Source organism: Psammomys obesus, unplaced genomic scaffold (genome assembly GCF_907164565.1).
Source record: "Psammomys obesus unplaced genomic scaffold, mPsaObe1.curated_primary_1811, whole genome shotgun sequence".
Lineage (NCBI taxonomy): Eukaryota > Metazoa > Chordata > Mammalia > Rodentia > Muridae > Psammomys > Psammomys obesus.
In genome coordinates, this window is record NW_026596034.1 from 1,622,163 (window position 1) to 1,641,208 (window position 19,046).

The window sequence follows — 19,046 nt, forward strand, 5'->3', positions numbered from 1 at the left end:
TGTGTGTGTGTGTGTGTGTGTGTGTGTGTGTGTGTGTGTGTGTGTGTTTCTTTGGTTGGTGGTTGGTTTTGGTTTTTGAGGCAGGATCTCACACTGTAGCTCAGCCTGGCCTGTAACTTACAGAGGTCTACCTGCATCTGCCTCCTGAGTGCTGGGATTAAAGGCCAGGCCATGGTGCCTGGCACTACTGGAAGGCTTTTACCTCAGACATCTCCTGCTCAGCATGCCCGCCCTCAGTCCTGGTATTTCTGTGAGCCTCCTCCCTCCTAGGTCTTCCCATCTCTGTTGCGCCACACCTAACCCTGGAGTCACCTCCCTCTCCCACACATCGCCTACTCCCTGGCTGGATGCTGGGGGAGCTGGCGCTCCTTACCACCAGCCTCTCCCCTCAGCTGTTCTCTGTGGCCTCCTGGAGTGCTACCTGAAAGCCTGGTACCTAAGTTTCTGATGAATGAACAAATGGGTGTTTTTTGTCCTCCACCATGACCCTTCCCTATCCAGGTAGTTCCTTAAGGGTCAAGTTCTGCAGGGTGCTGTCCACACCCGTGGTCCTGAGTTCGAGTTCTGTATTGGTGTGGCTCAGATCCTCGCACGCTGATTTCTGTGAGTCTTGGCATCCTCCTCTGTAAAATGGGACGTGAGCGGCTGGCAGGCTCGATGCAGGCCGGATGCGGCACACCCAGGCCGGTTCCCTGCTGCAGTGTTAATGGCAGCTATATATAACCCACGGCCTCCTTTGTACTCCCACCGCCTCTGTCCTACTTCTAGCCCTCATTACGCCGGCCGGTCTCACAGCTCCTTCCTAACTCAGGCTTCATCACCGCCAATCTGTCCTCTTAGCTGTCAAGCTTGTCTGTCCCTTGCCAGCCCTAATCATGTCCCTCCTCTGCTCCACAGCCTTCCATGACTCCCACCATCCACAGGGCAAGACAAATCCCACAGACCCCAGGTCGAAGCCTCCTGATTTCTCCACTCCCAATTCCTATCCTCCTTCTGGGGAAGTGGACAAGGGGACAGGAGCTCCAATATCTGGGGAGCCAGCCGAAGACACACAGGGCATGAGAGAAGTCAGTGCTGATGCTGTTCTGAGGCTACGGTCTCACCATAAGCACACTGGGGCAGCACTGAAGCCTAGGCCTGAGAGTTTATGGCTGTGTCCTGGATTTGAGCTCCTGAGCTCTGTGCTCCCCTGTTGGGAGAGGTTCTTCATGTCTCTCTTCTCTGCCTCCCGCATCAAGAGCCACAGCGGGCTTTGCACTTGGATCTGTGTGGTGTCCTTGGGCCAGTTGCATTCCTGGCAGCAGCCCCTGCCCTTGCCCAGCGCTGGTCACCAGGCTCCTCCCAGGCTCTGGCCTTGCCCCACCCTGCTGTTTGTTTGTTTGTTTATTTGTTTCAGTGCAAGGGTAGCCTTGAACTCTTGTGTCTTTGAAGAACAATGAGTTATGGTGGCTGGAGCAGAATCAGAAGATGGGCAGTGGGTGAGGGTAGGGTGATGGGGCCGATGGTTTAGAGCTTTGGGGATCGTGAGGAGGACTTCAGCTTTTGCTCTGAGGAAGACACGGGATATGATGGGGTTCTGTGACAGTGCAGTCCCAGCTGGGTACAAGGTCTTGTGGTCCTAGCACCTGGGAGGCTGAGGCAGAAAGATCACAGGTTTAAAGGCAGCTCAGGTACAAGATGGGAACCTGTCTCAAAGAGCCAGGAGTCGAAGGTGTGTCTCAGGGGCAGGGTGCTTGCTCAGCATGGCTGGGGCCTTGGATCCCAGCCTCAGTACTGCAAATAACAGTGATTAACAATATTTCAGAGCTGGAGATGTAGCCCACAGGCAGAGTAGCTGGGAATGGTGGTTCACACCAGTTATCCCAGCACTCAAGACATTGAGGCAGGAGAATTGCCCCCACTTTCAGGACCAATATGGGCTACAAAGAGCTTGTCTTAAATGTGTATGTGGGGAGGGGGGTGCATGCTGTTAATCTCAGCATGCCTCTTGTGGTAGCAGGAAAGCGCTCCTGTGTCAAATGAGGGCAAAGGCAGGGGTCAGCATCTGAAGATTGTCCCTGACCTCCAGAAGCAGCCTGAGGCAACACATGCCCACCATTCACAAAATCCACAGAGGATGTGTGCAGGCTTGACATAAAGACTACACCATTTCATAGAAGGGATGCAGACTCCTTGTTTCAGTATTGGGCTATTTGACCAGAAAATGGTCAAACTTTGAATAGAAGAAGGTAACTATATTATGGAATTAATTTCACCTGCTTCTTTTTGGTTTTTCAAGACAGGGTTTCTTTGTGTAGTCTTGGCTGTCCTGGACTCTCTTTGCCTAGGCTGGCCTTGAGCTCACAGTGATTCGAATGTGCCACCACGCCCAGCTCACCTGCTTCTTTTGTTTGTTTATATGGAAAAATTAAATTTTCCTCTGCAACTTTAGATTTCTGCTAGGCAGTACTGGTCTGTTCTCTCCCCCCTCCACTAGAGATGAAAGTCAGGGCCTTGTGGGTGTGCCTTTCTCTCACGAGTTTCTTTCCTCGGGTACACACCACTCTGACATTTGATGTGTTTACTGGGTTCTCTCAGCTTCCTCCGCACACAGAGACCCTTAACTCCTCTGTCTGCTCGCTAAGCAACAGCTTCTGTCTGCACAGAAAGAGGAAAGTGGGGCTCAAAAAACAGAATGGTACCTGTCAGAGGAAATCTGCAAAGTTGGGGTGAGCCATGCATGGAGGCTGTGACATCAGAATGGCACACCACAGGCCAGCCTAAGCTGCGTGATGAGACACTATCTTCAAAATAATTGTGGGGGAAGGGGTGCATGTGTGTGGCGTGCAGGCTCATGCTGGAAATTCCACACCTGGGAAACTGAGGCAGGAAGATTGCTGTGAGTTCAGTGACAGCATGGGCTCCATAGTAAGCATGCTACATTGTGGTACTCGGTCTTAAGTATGTATAAGTATACTTGCTGTGTGGGGAGGCAGAATCTGCAGGAGGATCTCTATGAGTATGAGGCCAGCCTGGTCTACATGATTAGTTCCAGACCAGTCAAGGCTACACAGTGACACAGTGTCTCAAAAATTATGTGTGTGAGCTGGGCACAGTGGCACACACCTGTAATCCCAGCACTCGAGGAGGCAAAAGCAGGTGGATCTTTGTGAGTTTGAGACCAGCTTGGTGTGCAGAATGAGTCCAGGACATCCAGGGCTACACAGAGAAACCCTGTCTGGAAGAAAAAAATGTGTGTACAGACACACAGTTGTGTATTCATCGTATATAAAACAAGCATGTAGTGGAGAAAGAGAAAAGAACAGGGTGTTTCTTGCTCTTCTGGTCTGCTGTGTCCTCCAGGCCAGCTAGCCCAGGACCGTCGTGGGATTAGAGGTGTGCACCCTCCCACGGGTACACATATACACATATGCCACACACATGAAAAGAAAAAGGAGGGGGGATAAGTCAACTCTCATTCCATAAGACAGGAACCAATACTGTGTCACTCCACAGGTGGGACGGCCGACCTGATGATATCCGGTCCCCACTGTGCAGCCGCCCAGCCACCTGCCCTGGCTAGCTTTCCCGTCTTAACTGTCGTCTTCTCCTGCAGCATCTTGGCCACCGTCGGGACGGAGTTTGACCTACGGACACTGAGGGCGGTTCGTGTGCTGCGGCCACTCAAGCTGGTGTCTGGAATCCCAAGTGCGTGAGTCTCCACCTTCTGGAAGGCTCCTCTTAGGGGCCCCATTCCCATCAGGGCGTGCTTCCCCTCAGGTGTCCCAGGAACCAGGTTTAGGCGATCTGTGGAAGCAGACCGGGGGCCTTACCCATTTATTGAGCACCTATAGTATACCAGGGGTCATGTTCTGCACAAGGTTCCTTTAGCACCCAGAACCCGTTATATAAACTAGGCCAATGTCTCCACTTTATAGGAGGGCACATAGACTCGGGACGGCTGAATACTTGGATTAGGGGGACATGAAAAGGAGGGGGCCGAGTGACAGTTAGCAAGTGGAACTCCATGCCTGGACGGTGACCTGTGGTAGTGCCCGTAGGCATTTAGTGCCTATAAACGGAGCACTGCAGAAAGAGCTTCCGGGGCTCTCATTTCACCATTGTTCTCAGATGGCGGCTTCCCGTTGCACAGATGAGAAGGGTGAGGCTCAGGGGAGTCCTCTGCAGGTGGGTAGAATGAATACAGGGTCCAAACATTCTCTGCTCTCTTGTTCTCCAACGATGCCTGGGCTTCACGCCATGGGGAGGGCTGCGGCACGGATTCTGCCTGCAGTGCTCCAAGCCAGACCAAATGCTACCTGAGGCCATTTCTACCCCACAGTGTCACCTGATAGAAATCGGGGCAGCTAGGGGATGGTTCAGCTGGTTGAACACTTACCACAAAATCATGAAGGCCTGAGACTGGTGACAAAGCACCCTTGTTTAAAACAAACAAACAAACAAACAAGCCAGGTGTGGTGGTGATGTCTGTAGTTCTAGCCCTGGGAAAGTGAAGACAGAGGCTCCCTGGAGCTTATGGCCAGCGGGTCTAGCTGAATGATGAGTTCACATACACACATTACACCCGTGAATAGACAAGCCAGTACCACGCTGCCTCACCCGTGTTCAGTGTATTGGTCTCTCAGTACTTGCCTAGCCCTGGTTTCCCCCTCAGCACCGTAAGAACAGCTTAAGTTAAAATAAGAAGAGAGGTTTCCCAGATGACCACCAGTACATTTATTGTACGAGAAAAGGGAGTCCACAGTCAGGCTCTAGGAGCCCAGCAGGTGCCTATGTCCTGTTAAATGAAGAGCAGGTGACAAGCTAGTGTGAACAAGCCGGTGCTCCTCACCCTGTCAGGTAGGCTAAGCGAGCTATTTGCTGGTATTGGTCAACCTTCGGTGACTGCCACAGAATGCCCAAGAGGAAGGGTGGGAACAAGAAGGTAAAGGCCCCTGCTAGCCTGAGCTCCATCCCTGGCACCCACATGGTGCAAGGAGAGCCCTGCCAGTCATCGCATGACCTGCATGTGTTCACCGAAGCACACACTCTCAGACACAAAAAATAAATAAATGTACAAAGTGGGGCTGGAGGGACCACCCACTGGCTAAGAGCACAGGCTGCTCTTTCAGAGGACCTGGGTTCAGTTCCCAGCGCCATATGGTGGCTTACAACTGTCTGTGACTCCAGTCCCAGGGGATCCAACTTCTGTCCGCAGACAACTGCTCATGTTATACCCACATACCTGCAGGCAAAACAACCACATACATAAAATAAAAGTAAAGGAAAAATTGAAAAAGCTCTATTTTTGTTCCATGTAAGAGGTTCTAACCTTGGCCACGCCCCTTGCTTTGGGCCCAACACTACATCCTGGTAGGAATACAGAGGCAGTGGCCAGAGAGCAGCAAATCAAAAGACTGACGTGCAATGACCTAACATCCTCCCACAAAGCCCCACCCTTAAAGTTCTACACCCCCTCCAGTTACCTTACAGGCAGGGAAACAAGACTTTAACCAGTGGCCTTCGGGTGGACTTATCCAAACCACCGCAGCTAGCCATGAGCTCTCTGAAAGTCTGTGTTAGTCAGCCCTCTGTAACTATAACCGAACACCCACAGCAATCAACTTAGAAGAAAGAAAGGTTTGCCTCACCTCAGGGTTTCAGAGGTTTCAGCCTGGGCTCTGTCTGCGCTGGTGTGCTAAGCCTGTGGGAAGGCCACACATCATGGCGGGAGCTCAAGGCAGAGCAAAGCTCCTCACCTGGAGCCACAGTGGTGGCTCAGGGACTAAGAGCACTGGCTGCCACTGCAGAGGACTTGAGTTTGGTTCGCAGGACCCACATCAAGGGCTCACGAGCACCCGTAACTCCAGCGCCAGGACCTCCTGGCCTCTGAGGCCACTGTAGTCACGTGAACAAATCCATATACAAATGCAAACACAGATACACATAAAAGCAAATCTTTCAGGGCTGGAGAGATGGCTCAGCTGTTAAGAGCACGGGCTGCTCCTCCGAACGGTGGTCATTCAATTCCAAGCCCCCCCGGAGAGTCACAGCTGTCTTCAACTCCATTCCCAGAATGTTCGATGCCTTCTTCTGGCCTCTGTGGGCACGGGTGCTCAGATGGTGCACCAACATGCATACAAACAAAACATTCATAAGTAAAAAATAAAGCATTTAATTTTTTTTTTTAAGAAAACCAGAGCTAGAATGTGTCAGTGGTTAAGAGTACTGTCTACTCTTCCAGAGGACTTGGGTTCAATTCCCAGCACCCACATGGCAGCTCCCCACTGTCTGTAACTCCAGCTTCATGGGATCTGACACCTTCACACAGACAATCATGCAAACAAAACAGCAGTGCACATTTAAAAATCATTAAAGCAGGGCAGTGGTGGCTCCTGCCTTTACTCCCTGCACTCAGGACGCAGAGGAACTCACATCTCTGTGAGTTCAAGGCCAGCCTGGTCTACAGAGCGAGTTCCAGGACAGCCAGGGTTACACAGAGAAACCCTGTCTTGAAAAACTAAATAATAATAACAACAATAATCCCAATAATCAATTACATTCTTAAACAGTTTAGAACCGTGGGACTTTCCACATTGGGTGAAAGTTTAACCCCTTCCTGTCTCTCAAAAAAAAAAAAATAATAATAGTAATGCCTAAGCTGTCCCTGAGCCATCCAAACAATGTGGAAGCAGCATCCAGTGAGGTGAAGACACTGATGGTGCAGACAAGGGCTGGCCTGGGCCATGACCTGATGCTCTTCACATCCAAACCCCCACACCCCCTGACATCTAGCTGGCCATGGCCCCAGGCACCACTGGCCCTCACGTTCGGGTTCATCCTTCTCAGCTGAGCCGTGTCAGGCACTCAGGGGCGAGCCCTGACTGTGCTGTCCCCGGAGCCCACAGAGAGAGCGGACCTCCCTGAGCCTCACTTCCCAGTCAGCTGCCTCCATAGGTCTGGGCTACAAGCTGATGAGTTACTGGGGACTCTGGTTCTTTGGAGCTGAGAGCCGAGGTGTTGGCTGCGGGCCTGTGTAGGCCCCGGTATCTGAATGGAGGCTTTGGGTGAAGGGAAAGGTGCCCCTCTTGGCTTGGGGCAACTTAGGGAGACAGCACCCCCTTGTGGGAGGAAGCTACTGAGTATCTCAGAAAATGGCTTAGAAAGCCCTGGACCCTAAAACTCCTCACAGTAGATAATAAGTACTTCTGCAAGTTTTATAACCAAAAAGGCGTTTCTTGGGGGGAGGGGAAGTTGACCACCTCCCTCTTCGTCAGCCTCACGCTGGGCTCCATGGGAGGCGCTTGGCGAGTCTTTGCTCACGGGCTGGCCTCTCTCTGTCTCCCCAGGTTTACAAGTCGTCCTGAAGTCAATCATGAAGGCGATGATCCCTCTGCTGCAGATTGGCCTCCTCCTGTTTTTTGCAATCCTTATTTTTGCAATCATAGGGTTAGAATTTTATATGGGAAAATTTCATACCACCTGCTTTGATGAGGGGACAGGTAGGTCCACAGTGTGGAACGTAAGGTTTTTCTCAGGGGACAAAGCTGCAGAAAGGATAGGCAGGGGCCTTAGTCCCTCCAACCCCTGCTGGGACTGGGGCAATGGCATCCCCAGCAAATTACAGTCCACAGAAAGAAGGCTGTGTGCTAGCTGGCAAGGGGTGGAGCACACCTGTCTGTCGTCCCAGCGCCTGGGAGGCGGAGGCAGGCACATGTCTGAGTTTGTGGCCAGCCAGGTCTACAGGCTTGTTCCAGGATAGACAGGATGACGCTTGAAAAAGAGAACAGAACAAAGCAAAACAGAAAGCAGCGGCTTCGTGCACGGCTGGGGCCTGAGGTGTCGTTGAACACGCATGAGGCCTTGGCTACATCCCCAGCATGGCTGAACTGCACAGGAAAGACAGCAGCCACAACCGCCTCTGACAGCTTAACCACAGCTGCAGTGTTAAGTTTGGGGAGCCCTAGAAGGCAACCCAGGGGTCAAGTGGTTTGTTTGGGAGTGATTCCTCAGGCGCCCCTGGGAAACAGGCTGAAGGTGTGCTCTCGAGCAGTTTTTTTTTTGTGAGCACAGGAAGATGCTTTGGTGTCAAGAAGCAGCAAGGAGTATAGTTCCATCAAGGAGATGAGGGACAGGGCAAGACAACAGAGTATGAACAAGAAGCTGCCCTGCTCCTTCCGAACCTGCACAGCTCCTGTCCAGGCAATGGGAGCCCGCCCTCTGACAAGATCCTGTCTCATCCAGTCAGAACCCAGCACCCAGCAGGTGCTGTCTGCCTGCCCAATCAGAACACTGTGCCCATCCTGCTTTAGTTAGTTCTTGGGAAACAGAGTCCAGGGAGGGCTTTGGGTTCCACCAAGGTCGGCATGGAGGTGAGCCTGGGCTCAAGTCTGACCAGTAGTGCGGAAGAAATGTGTTGCATTCACATTTGGAGGTGCAGGCAGTTATCAAATATAAAGATACAGGTCGATATAAAGAGGTTTATTTAAAGGCAGAATGGGAAAGAGACAGAAAGACAGTGGGAGAGCATAGGAGAAGAGAAAGGAGGATGGGTAGAGCACCCCAGTCAAGAAAGTTAGGGAGAGACATAGGCCCCTCCAGATGCACCCGGTTCAGTCGTAGACTCCCCAGACTCTGGCATTGGAACCAACCCAGAGCAGGCGGTCTGGATTTCCAGAACCAGAGAAAGAGTGAAGCCATGGGCAGAGAGGTGTGGTGCCCTGGGAAAGCCAGCTAGGCGAAAATGGCATGTGCAGAAGCAGCCTTGTACCACCTGCAGCCTCTGACCCTAAGCGGATCCTTAGAGATGCTGTTCTGGCCCGGTCCCAGCTGGGAGGGCTGTTCTAGAAAGCTGGCAGTTCATGTCTTCCTTCTCCTGCTTCTTCTCTCCTGGGCTTGTGAAGCTTGCTCAATATGGAATGGCCTAATTATTTCTTTCTCCAATGAAGAAGGTGTTAATTGAGGCAGATCTATTTCTGCACCTGGCCTCACCCAGGCGGAAGACAAGGAAAGAATGTGTGTCTATCAGCCACACACAAGAAAAACCCAAACTTAGGGCTCAGACGGGCTGTGTGAGGTTTCTGGGATGTTTTTGTTTTTGTTTTGTTTTCCCATCCAGGGCTGGCTTGGCTGGGGTCCCAGTGGGGTTGTGGGGGGACAGATGTAGGTGGAGCCATGAAGGACAGCAACCTGGATTTAGGAGACGATCCAAAGAGCTCCCAATTAAAACTAGAAGATGTGTGAGTAAGAGACAGATATATACAGACGCCCCGGCAGCAGGGCTAATTTTAAAATATATTTATAGCTGAATTTCTCCGACTCCGGATGGCTTTGTTTCTCGAATCAACCCTGGGTTGGCATCGACGGCTGGGGTTGAGGGGGCTGGGGTCCAGCACACCTCTGGATGCTGCTGCTAAAGATAGGCGGTTCCCAGGCACAGGCGCGGGGAGCCCACTTCCTGTCACCCACAGCCATCCCACACATGCATAGGCTCCAAGACAAAGTGGAACGCTTCCTGTTTTCCAAGAGTTTCCAGAATCCTGGATGAACAGACCCTGGCTTGCAGACATTTCTAGGCAAGGAGGCCAACGAGCAGTTGTCTCCATGCTTCCCACTCACAGGAAAATTTGGAGGGGGCCGGGGAACACCAGAATTAACCCAGTGAATACAATCGGCTTTAAGTGAATCAGATTTGGACTAGAAGTGGGGCAGAGAAGGTTCTAGAGACATAGATGATCTTCCCAGTAGGCCCGGTGTAGAGTATTTCTTCAAAGGATTAAGCTTTGAAGAGGTCACTCTCCTGTCGTACTTACTATGTATAAGTCAAGTGCAGTCTAGCTACCTAAACCAGAACTGAGGCCTTTCGTTGCTCGTTTACTGTACATTTTGTTGTGCTTTTATTTTAGTTTTTTGTTGTTGTTGGTGGTGGTGGTTTGGTCTTTATCTTGTTTGGTCTTTGTCTCGCTGTATAGCCCAGGCCAGCCTGAAAGCGATCCCGCTCTGACTTCCTGGGTGCTGGGGTGACAGATGTGAGCCCCACACTACCCCTGGCACACTCCTCTCTGTCGACAGGGTGCGTCCATCAAATGAGGCTGCACAGGGTCGCCCTTCCCTGCAGTACAGCCAGCCGCACACAGGAACGGATTTTGTTGAGTGGAAACTGGAGGGGTTCTTTTCTACACTTGGCTGCTAGTTTTCTTTTCAAACAAGTTATCTTTGTTTTTGAGCCTTCTCAAACCAGCCATCCCAGCCCTGGAGAGGTTGAGGCAGGAAGATTTCCAAGATTTAAAGCTACACAGTGAGTCTGTGGGCAGATTGAGCCAGGGGTTAGCTCTGGGTGCCCCAAGCCTCCCCATTCACTTCAGTATCAGGATCTGGATGTGGCCTGCAAGGCCTGCTCCTCCCCTTTAGGCTGTCTTGGGTCTCTTGGGTGTTGAGCAGTATCTCCTGTCATTCGTGATGCGGCTTCATTATCTCCCGGTATGGAGGGAGAATGCTCTGTTCCGATCCTACCCTCAGGTAAGGGTGGGAACTGTGTGCGCCTGTCCCTCACGCATGACCCCACACCTGTCACAAAGATAAACACTCAGCAAGGCTCTAGAAACACACCAAGATGGCATGCATTTTGTGGCCCTGGTCTGACCGTTGCTGCAGATCACAGACCGCATCTCAGTAGTTAAAGGCAGGAAAGATGCAGCAGAGCGTGTGGAGTCACACAGCTGCCGATCAAGCCCAGAAAGAGCCGCACGCCCTTGGAAACCAAGAGGCATACTTGCTGTTTGCAGATGAGACTGTCTGGTATTGGGGATTCGCCCCCACGATATTCCAGTGACCCAGGCTCCCTTGATGTTGCAGCCAGTGATAGGTACATGCAAAGTGACCTCTCTCTCTTTCCTTCTCTCTCAAGTTCCCCCTACACACACACACACACCTTGGAGAAATATTTCTTAGTTATATAGTTATGTATTTCTCCATGGCTCAAAGGAGAAATAATAATGGAAATTGGGGACGGTGAAGAGACACCATGACTGTGGCAAATCTTGGAAAGTATTTAATTAGAGCTAGCTTGATGCTAGAGAAGGAGTCAAGAGTTCTACATCTAGATCAGCCGGCAACCAAGAGGGAGAGTGACTGGACCTTGCCCGAGCTTCTAAAACCTCAAATCCCACCTCCAGTGACACACTTCTTCCAACAAGGCCTCACCTCCCAGTGGTGCCACTTGCTAGTGACCAAGCATTCAAACACATGAGTCTCTGGGGACTGTTCCCATTCAAACCACCACAGGGACTATTTTTACAATATTTAATAATAACCAGGAAGTGTTTCTGAGATGTAGTCAAAGCTGCACTTGAAGGCAGTTTGTAGCCTTAAAGAAATGACTCAGTTTCAACAGGTTAAAAATGGAACAAGCCCCAGGTGGTGGGGATACACACCCTTCCCAGTACTCAGGAGGCAGGAGAATCTCTGACTTTGATGCCAGTCTGGTCTACAGAGGAAGTTCCAGGACAGTCATGGCTATACAGAGAAACCCTGTTTCAAAAAGAAAAGAGAATTAGATTGGTGGAAAAGAGGGGAAAAAACAGAGTTGAAGAATCTAGTGATGTAGGCAGTAGTTAAAGAGTTTGAAAACCAAACACTGACTTAATTTCATCCCAGTAACCACTGTTTCCCATCCTCGCTTGATTGTCCCTCCTCCTCCTCCTGACTCCCAACCTTTCTCCTTTCTAGACGACATCCAGGGTGAGTCGCCAGCTCCGTGTGGGACAGAGGAACCCGCCCGCACCTGCCCCAACGGGACCAAATGTCAGCCGTACTGGGAAGGGCCCAACAACGGCATCACTCAGTTCGACAACATCCTGTTTGCTGTGCTCACTGTTTTCCAGTGCATCACCATGGAAGGCTGGACTGATCTCCTCTACAATGTAAGTGCTGCTGGAGCATGCACGGTGGCATGGGGAAGGGAGCCCCAGCGAGCTCCAACACCTTTCCAGGTGGCACAAGGCCCAGAGCTCTGAAAGCCCCAGGGCAGGAGCTCACTGGCCTCTGGGAAGCCCTAAGCCGTGGAAGTCTAGGTGTTACCTAGACAGCTTCCTAACGCTACCTCAGCTGTGCGTTAAATATGGTTTTAGTGTGTGACCTGGAACTCGGCCTGGGTGAGCTGGTTGGGACCATCCTGCCCTGAGCATGACCTTCCATGACATAAGGAGTGTATGGACCAGGGGAGCGACTATGAGGATGTTGGTGTCCAGTTCCTAGACCGTGCTAAGTTATCTGGAGCCCCAAGGTCTTCATCTAAGCTCAAACCCATGCATTTCTGTGAGATCCTTCCCTGTGTGTTCACGTGTCCCCTGGCCCCATTAGGTAGCCACCAGTACAAACAGGGCTGGAGCTTGGGCACACACAGCAGACTTTCCACACATCTACACAAATCACTCACAGGACAGAACTGTGAACAGAAGCAGGTAGAGAGGGGCCAAGCCATAGGTACAGACCATGGCTGGGTCACCCACTCTATAATACACAACGGACACCCAGATTCTAGAAGCGCTGAGTGTATTCGATTTGGTTGGCTTTGAAATGTGTACACTTGGGAAGTGGCCCCTCCACAGCAGGTCTGAGGAGGTGCCTGTCCTTCCCTGCCTCCCCTCTGCCTTAGTCACTATCCCTCACCTCTCCTCCACGAGCCCCTCTGTGCCTTGGCGCATCTTCCCAACACTCATTTGTGCCAGTCCAGTGCAGTCAGCCCTCAGCATCCACAAGTCACTGGTTACAGAGCCCCTCTGACACGGTGGTCCGGGGCTGCTCACAGTCCCCACATGAGATGGGGTGGAGCCTGAACCCCGCCCCAGTTCTCTAAACCATGGTGTGCCAGCCTTGGCTACATCAGCGCTGCAGACATGCTTCATGCTGTGAAGCTCAGGGCATGGGCAACAGGTGCTCTGAGCAGCCCCAGTGCAGACTTGTGTTGTTTTCTGAATATTTCTGACCACAGATATGAGGGGCTGACAGCATGAGAAGAACCAGATCTATTGCTTTGGCTGGAGATGGTTCGGTAAATAAAGTGTTGTCTCACAAGTGTGAAGACCAAGTGTGAATCCTCAGGTAGATGCTGAGTTGTGCTGGCCTGCCTGTACCTGCAGTGCGCAGGAGGCAGAGCTGGGATCCCTGGACAAGCTGGCTGTCTAGGCTAACCAAGCTCCAGATTTAAGCGGAGTATCGTCCCCGCTCAATACCGAAGGGCTCGGTGTCAGCCTCGGCACGCACACACTGCACACACTACACGTACAGTTTTTAAATCTGTATTGTCCATCCTAGTTCCATAGGGCCACACCTACACTTTCCCCCAGTCCCCTCTCCTAACAGCATATTCCCTTGTGGCAAGCCAGGGTTCTTAGTCTCTGTATAGCACCTCAGTGTTGCATTGTGTTGCTGCTCACAGTTCACACGCTCTCCCTTAGACTTGCCAGGATGCTCCTCCTCTGGAGCCATGAGCGTTGTTGCACTGTGGTTTCCGTACTTCTGTCAATGCAGATGGACTCTTAAGGGTCTGCGTCCCCAGAGGGGGATTACAGAGTCCAAAGCTAAATTGCATTCACAGAATTGCTTTTTTACGAAACGGGGTGAGGGTGGGGAGATGGCTCAGATGGGAAATACCGGCCACTCAGGGATGAGGACTTGAGTTTGACCCTCAGAAGCCATGTAGAAAGCGGTGCATGGTAGCTTGCTCTCATAATGCCAGAGATGTGGAGGCAGGAGGACCCCTGGTACCTGCTGACTGGCCAGTCCAACCTAATCATTGAGCTCCAGGCCAGTGAGAGACTTGGCGTTAAAAATAAAAAGGTGGACAGCACCTGTGGAACAATATCCAAAGTTGCCCTGTGTCCTACACACATATACACGTACCCATGTGCATGCATGTAATACTCAAATCATACACATGCATATACATGCACACACATACTTGAACACATAGGCAGATGCAAATGCACACTTGTACGCATACACCATGTGCATATACACATACACATGTACAGGTGCATGCATGCATGCATATGTACTTGTCATACACATACATCTAATGCCTGCATATGTGCATGCATTTATATAGAGAGACACATGCACGCACATATATGAACAGCAAAATGAAGGAAAGAATCAAGTATATTGCAGTTTTTATATTTGAAGCTGGCATTTGCTGCTTTGTGGGTTACTCTCCCTTCAACCTTCCTCCACCCCTTTTCTTCTTCTCTTTCAGCCCCCTAACACTAGATAGGAGAGGAAAAAAGGAAAGAGATCCCTGAATAAAGTCAGGAGTCAGAATGGGGGTGAGGCTGCTGTTAGACTACTTCCTGCCAAGTAGGAGTGTCCACCTCCTTGGGGCAAGACTGAACTTTGCCGTCAGGATAGCCAATTTCTTCTGGTTGTTTCTTCTTTGCACATGACTGCTTAACAAACCACAACTAACAGCATTTACATGGCCTCTTAAAAGCCCCCAGAATTCCAAACATCACACAGTCACAGAACCTATCTGCAGCTGGTGAACTTGCACCTCTACTAGAGCACGAGGCAAATCACAGTCAGCTTCTGTGAAGCAGCCCCAGGTCCCCACACCTGGGATTAAAATGGAAACATAGTCTTATATTTTTGTGTTTTAAAAGAAACCAAAACTCCAAAATTCTTAGTACATGTATTTTTTAAGCAGATTTGTGAGTTAGGCATGGTGGCCAGAACTGTCATCCAGGCACTGGGGAGGCTGAAAGGAGGGGTTGTGGGGTTGAGAGTATATCAGGCTGGGCTACTTAGTAAGACACTCTCCAAAACAAGACAGAAGAGGGCTAGAGAGATGGCTGGGAAGTTAAAAGTGCTACTGCTCTTGCAGAGAACCTGGGTTCTGTTCCTAGCCCCTACACTGGGTGGCTCACAGATGCCTGAGACTCCAGTTCTAGAGGGTGTAATGTACTCTTCCTGTCTCCATGGGAATACATAATATTAGATAGAGAGAGGTTGCTTTTTTTTTTTCTCTAAAATCATAATGGAGCATCAACAGCCAGCTCCTGCAGTAGGTCACGTGGCAGTGGGTCACACAAGTCTCATGATTTGATGCTACTGCAGAGTTTCAAAGACTTTGTGTAGCACTCAGACTTAGCTGCTCTCACAGTGACACCTGCAGTTGCTGTAGTCAGAAAGTGATAGTTTTGTAAGTAACTAAATCCTCAACCTCTACATTTGGTTCAACCCAACACCAGCTTGCTGCCCAATGTTAGTAATTCCAGAACAGTTTTGTGTTTGGGACTGGAGAGTCAGCTCAGGGGCTAGAGCACATACTGCTCTTCCTGAGGACCTGTGTTCAGTTTTCAGCAACCACATCAGGTGGACTACAATTGTCTCACTCCAGGGTGATCCCACACCTCTAATCTCTGTGGTGCTTGCATTCATGTGCACATACTCCACACACACATAAATAAAATAAGAAAAATATTTTTTAAAAAACAAAAACCAGGTTTGGGCCAAGCATTCCATGCCTATAATCCCAGTACTCAAGAGACAGAGGGAGGTGGCTCTCTGTGAATTTGAGACCAGTCTGTTCTATACAGTAAGCTGTAAGCCAGTCAAAGTGGGACCCTGTCCCAGGGGGGAAAAAAAAACCAACAGCCTGTGTTAAGATGTGTCTTTGTGGCTTTGGTACCATCCTCCAGAGAACATACTTATGGAGCGGGAGGTTAATCTACTGAGTCTCCCAGACACTCGTAGCAAACAGGATTGATTCTAATCCAACACTGGTAACTCTCCTTGCAGCCATCCCCTTTGTCTTCTTCCATATGTGTTTATTTTATTTATTAATTTGCATATGCATTCTCTATCTCTCCCTTCCTCCTTGCCCTCCTTTCATCCTCTTCTTTCTCCTTCTCCTGTTTTCCCTCCTTCCTCTTTTACTCCATTTCTTCTCTTTGTCGAATGGCAGTGAAGAAATGGCAAAACTGTTTATTTTCTGATAATAAACTCACACTTCTTGAAAACTGATCACAAATGGCAGGGATGGTCTGTGGCCTAAGCCTTTTCTCATTTGCAGATACCTGTCCCACTTCAAATCACGTGTCTCTGGGGGACTCATTCATTCACCCGACCAGCATCATCTAGTGCCTACTCTATGTGGTGCCCTGTGAATGACTACTGTATGCGTGTTTGTTGGCAACATCTCCTGGGGATGACATTTCAGGGCACTTCAGAGTAGTTGGCATGCTAGTGGGTGAAGCTGCTGAACATTAGATCAAAGACTGTGGGCAAAAACTAGCTATTTTATGCTCAGGGTGGGTCACACAGAGAGAACCGGACTTCACACCGGTCAGTCAATAAGGCACTTGCCTTGCTAGCAGGAGGGCCTGAGTCTGACGCCCAGGGAAGGTGACTCACACCTGTAGCCCCAGCCCTGTAGAGGCAGGGCTAGCCTTACCTACTTGGGCAATCCCCAAACTAGTAAGAGATGCTGTCTAAAAGGAGGTGGACAGTTGTGTGGTTTAACAATACCCGTGGCTTCCCTCAGCCAGCCACACTGAACATACATGCATGTATGCACACGTTAAAGAAAATATATAGATGCAGTACATTTGGGGCATCATGAGAGCGTCGTATGAACCAAAGGAAGTGAAGCTGCCAGGGGTCACAGGCCGTCAAAGGGACAGGCAGAAACTCTCCTGAGAACCTAACAGAGAGGAGGGCAACCCAGGCAGGGCCCCATCCAGTACAAAAGCCCTGAGACAGGAATGTCCCTGGGCATCATGAGGAACACTTCAGCTGCACCGTAGGGGAGCAAGCGGAGGTAGGAGAGGAGCCAAGGAAGTTGAGGTGGTAACTGGCTTCACAGGCCAACAGATGCTACAACTCATTGTCCAAGTTGCAACGGCCTTAAGAGTGGAGAAAAGGATGAGAAAAGGCTGTACCCACAAAAAGTAATGTCATTCGGGAGTCAGTGCTGACAAGTATAAACTGTGGCCTTTGGCCTTCCTCAAGGTCACTACCAAACACTGGCTTTTTCTTGGTCAAATCCATCTCATCTTTATCTCAGAAACTGTGGAGTTGATTGTTTTCTTAAATTGAGGTTTTTGTTTTGTATTGTTTTGTTTTCTTACATCTTCTGTTTTGTTTTCTGTTGGGTTTTTTTTTTCTCAATGAGCCAGGCTCAAAAAAAAAAAAAAAAGAGGGAACTAAACCATAAGGCAGAAGGCACCTAAGGCTTTCTCTGGGACTCAGCCATTAATTCGCCTGAAGAGTATTTATCAAGTGCTCACAAAGCGCCAGGCACCACGCTAGGATCAGCACTGCTCATGATGAGTCAGAATCCTCAGGCTCAGGGGGCCGATTGTTATCAACGTGAGCCACAGTGCGGCCAGAGTGAAACGAGCTAACGGCAGCTGAAAAGAAGAGTGCCGGGGTAGGCCATTTTGCTGCCCACCTGTGTGATGTGGCGCTGTTAACCTCTCCGAGGAAGACAAACAGGTGTCTGCTCACTCCACATAGGGAACCCATAACAAGCCAGAGGAGCGATTCCACCAGAGTCCAGTTGAGCGAACCAACAAATTGATTGGGGTTACTCACAAGTGTATGGGTGTGACAATACCTACATGAGTGAGGGAGCAAGGGCATGCCATGATGGTGAGTGTTGTCAACTCAACGGGACATCACCTAGGAGACATGCCTCTAAGCACACATGGGAGGGACCATCTTAGGTTCACTGAGGAAGAAAGCTCTTCAGTGGCCACCACAGGGAACAAACCATTCCTGAGCTGGGATCCTGCAGGGTATGTAAAGGAGGAAAAAAAAAAAAAAAGGCAAACATCTGTCTCCTGGTTGCAGTGTGGCAGCTGCTCCTGGGCCCTCCATGAGGGACTGCCCTACTGACCTTTGAACTGAAACACACCTTCCCCTTGCGTTGCCTTTGTCAGATTTTTAGTATGGCAACTGCTTGCATGTCACGTGTTGCCCAAAACAGCTGTTGTGTTGAGGATGTGATCCCAACTGAGAAGCTGAGAGTGAGGGTGCTGGCCACCTTGAGGGGTTCATCTGTGGGTGAACTCAACCTGGAGAGGCTAGGGCTTCCTTGTGTCTCTAAAAGACATGTCCCTCCTTCCAACAAGTTTGGTGGCTGAAAACAATGGAAATTTCTTTTGTCCTAGCTCTGGAGGCCAAAGGTCCAAGACCAATATGCCAGCAGGGCTGTGCCCTTCAGACCCCGGGATGGAATCCTTTCTGGTCTCCTCCCTAGCTGACGCTCTTCCATCCTTGCCTTCACCTTCCTCTTGCCTTGTCTTTCCGTGCGTGTCTGTCTCTGTGTCCTGACTGTCCCTCCACAAGAGGACACTGGTCACAGGATTAGGGCCTGCCCTAATGGCTTTACCTGGGACCTGCAGAGACTCTGGTGTCACTCACTGTTCTGTCTTAGACACCTTCACAGGTGACTCCATGAACCACAGGACAGTGAGTTTGCCCCTCTGGGCCTTGGTTTCACCCCTGACAGGACAAATGATTATACACTCTTTCTTGGAATTCACAAGAGGATTTTAGTGAGTTTCAGTAGGTCACAATCGCACGTGTGAGTGTGGCGCAGCCCGGAGAGGGAGCTCGGTGTAGAGAGGCGGGACTGAGGAAGGGGTAACCCAGGACGAGGTGGCACCCTTGCCGTGAGGGGCCTCTCACCATCCTCCACCACCCCACTTTATCCCTGTCTGAGCCACCATGTGACAGCCCAGAGCCCTTCTAGCTGGCTGCTGCTGGCTCTGGCTCCCAGTGCTATATTTAGCCTGAGGAACTTGAACAAGAAGCTCTCAGCTCCACGGTGCCAAGAGGAACACAAAGCCGTGCTGCCTTCTGTCCAGCAAATTCCAATGACTCCATTCCTTCTTCAGAATCTTTCAGGAGTAAAGCGCTGAGATGTGGGGACTTGGCAGAACAAGGGTGTGGACGAGGGTCTCAGACATTCGTTTTCTACAGGACCCTGTCTGTGCCCATGATTAAAAGTGACTTTGTTTTAATTATTTGAGTAAATACATGTTGGCACACTTTTTAAAATAAAA

At 50.4% G+C, this 19,046-nt stretch overlaps 1 protein-coding gene across 1 annotated transcript in view; it reads left to right on the plus strand.

Annotated features, from left to right (window-relative positions):
- The window catches only part of Cacna1a (calcium voltage-gated channel subunit alpha1 A), a 211,060-nt gene that overhangs the window by 85,648 nt on the left and 106,366 nt on the right, over window positions 1-19,046 (plus strand). The window contains exons 4-6 of the mRNA XM_055620955.1: window positions 3,596-3,687; window positions 7,329-7,481; window positions 11,707-11,900. Of these exons, the coding sequence (XP_055476930.1) occupies window positions 3,596-3,687; window positions 7,329-7,481; window positions 11,707-11,900 (439 nt within the window). The remainder of the gene's footprint in view (window positions 1-3,595; window positions 3,688-7,328; window positions 7,482-11,706; window positions 11,901-19,046) is intronic.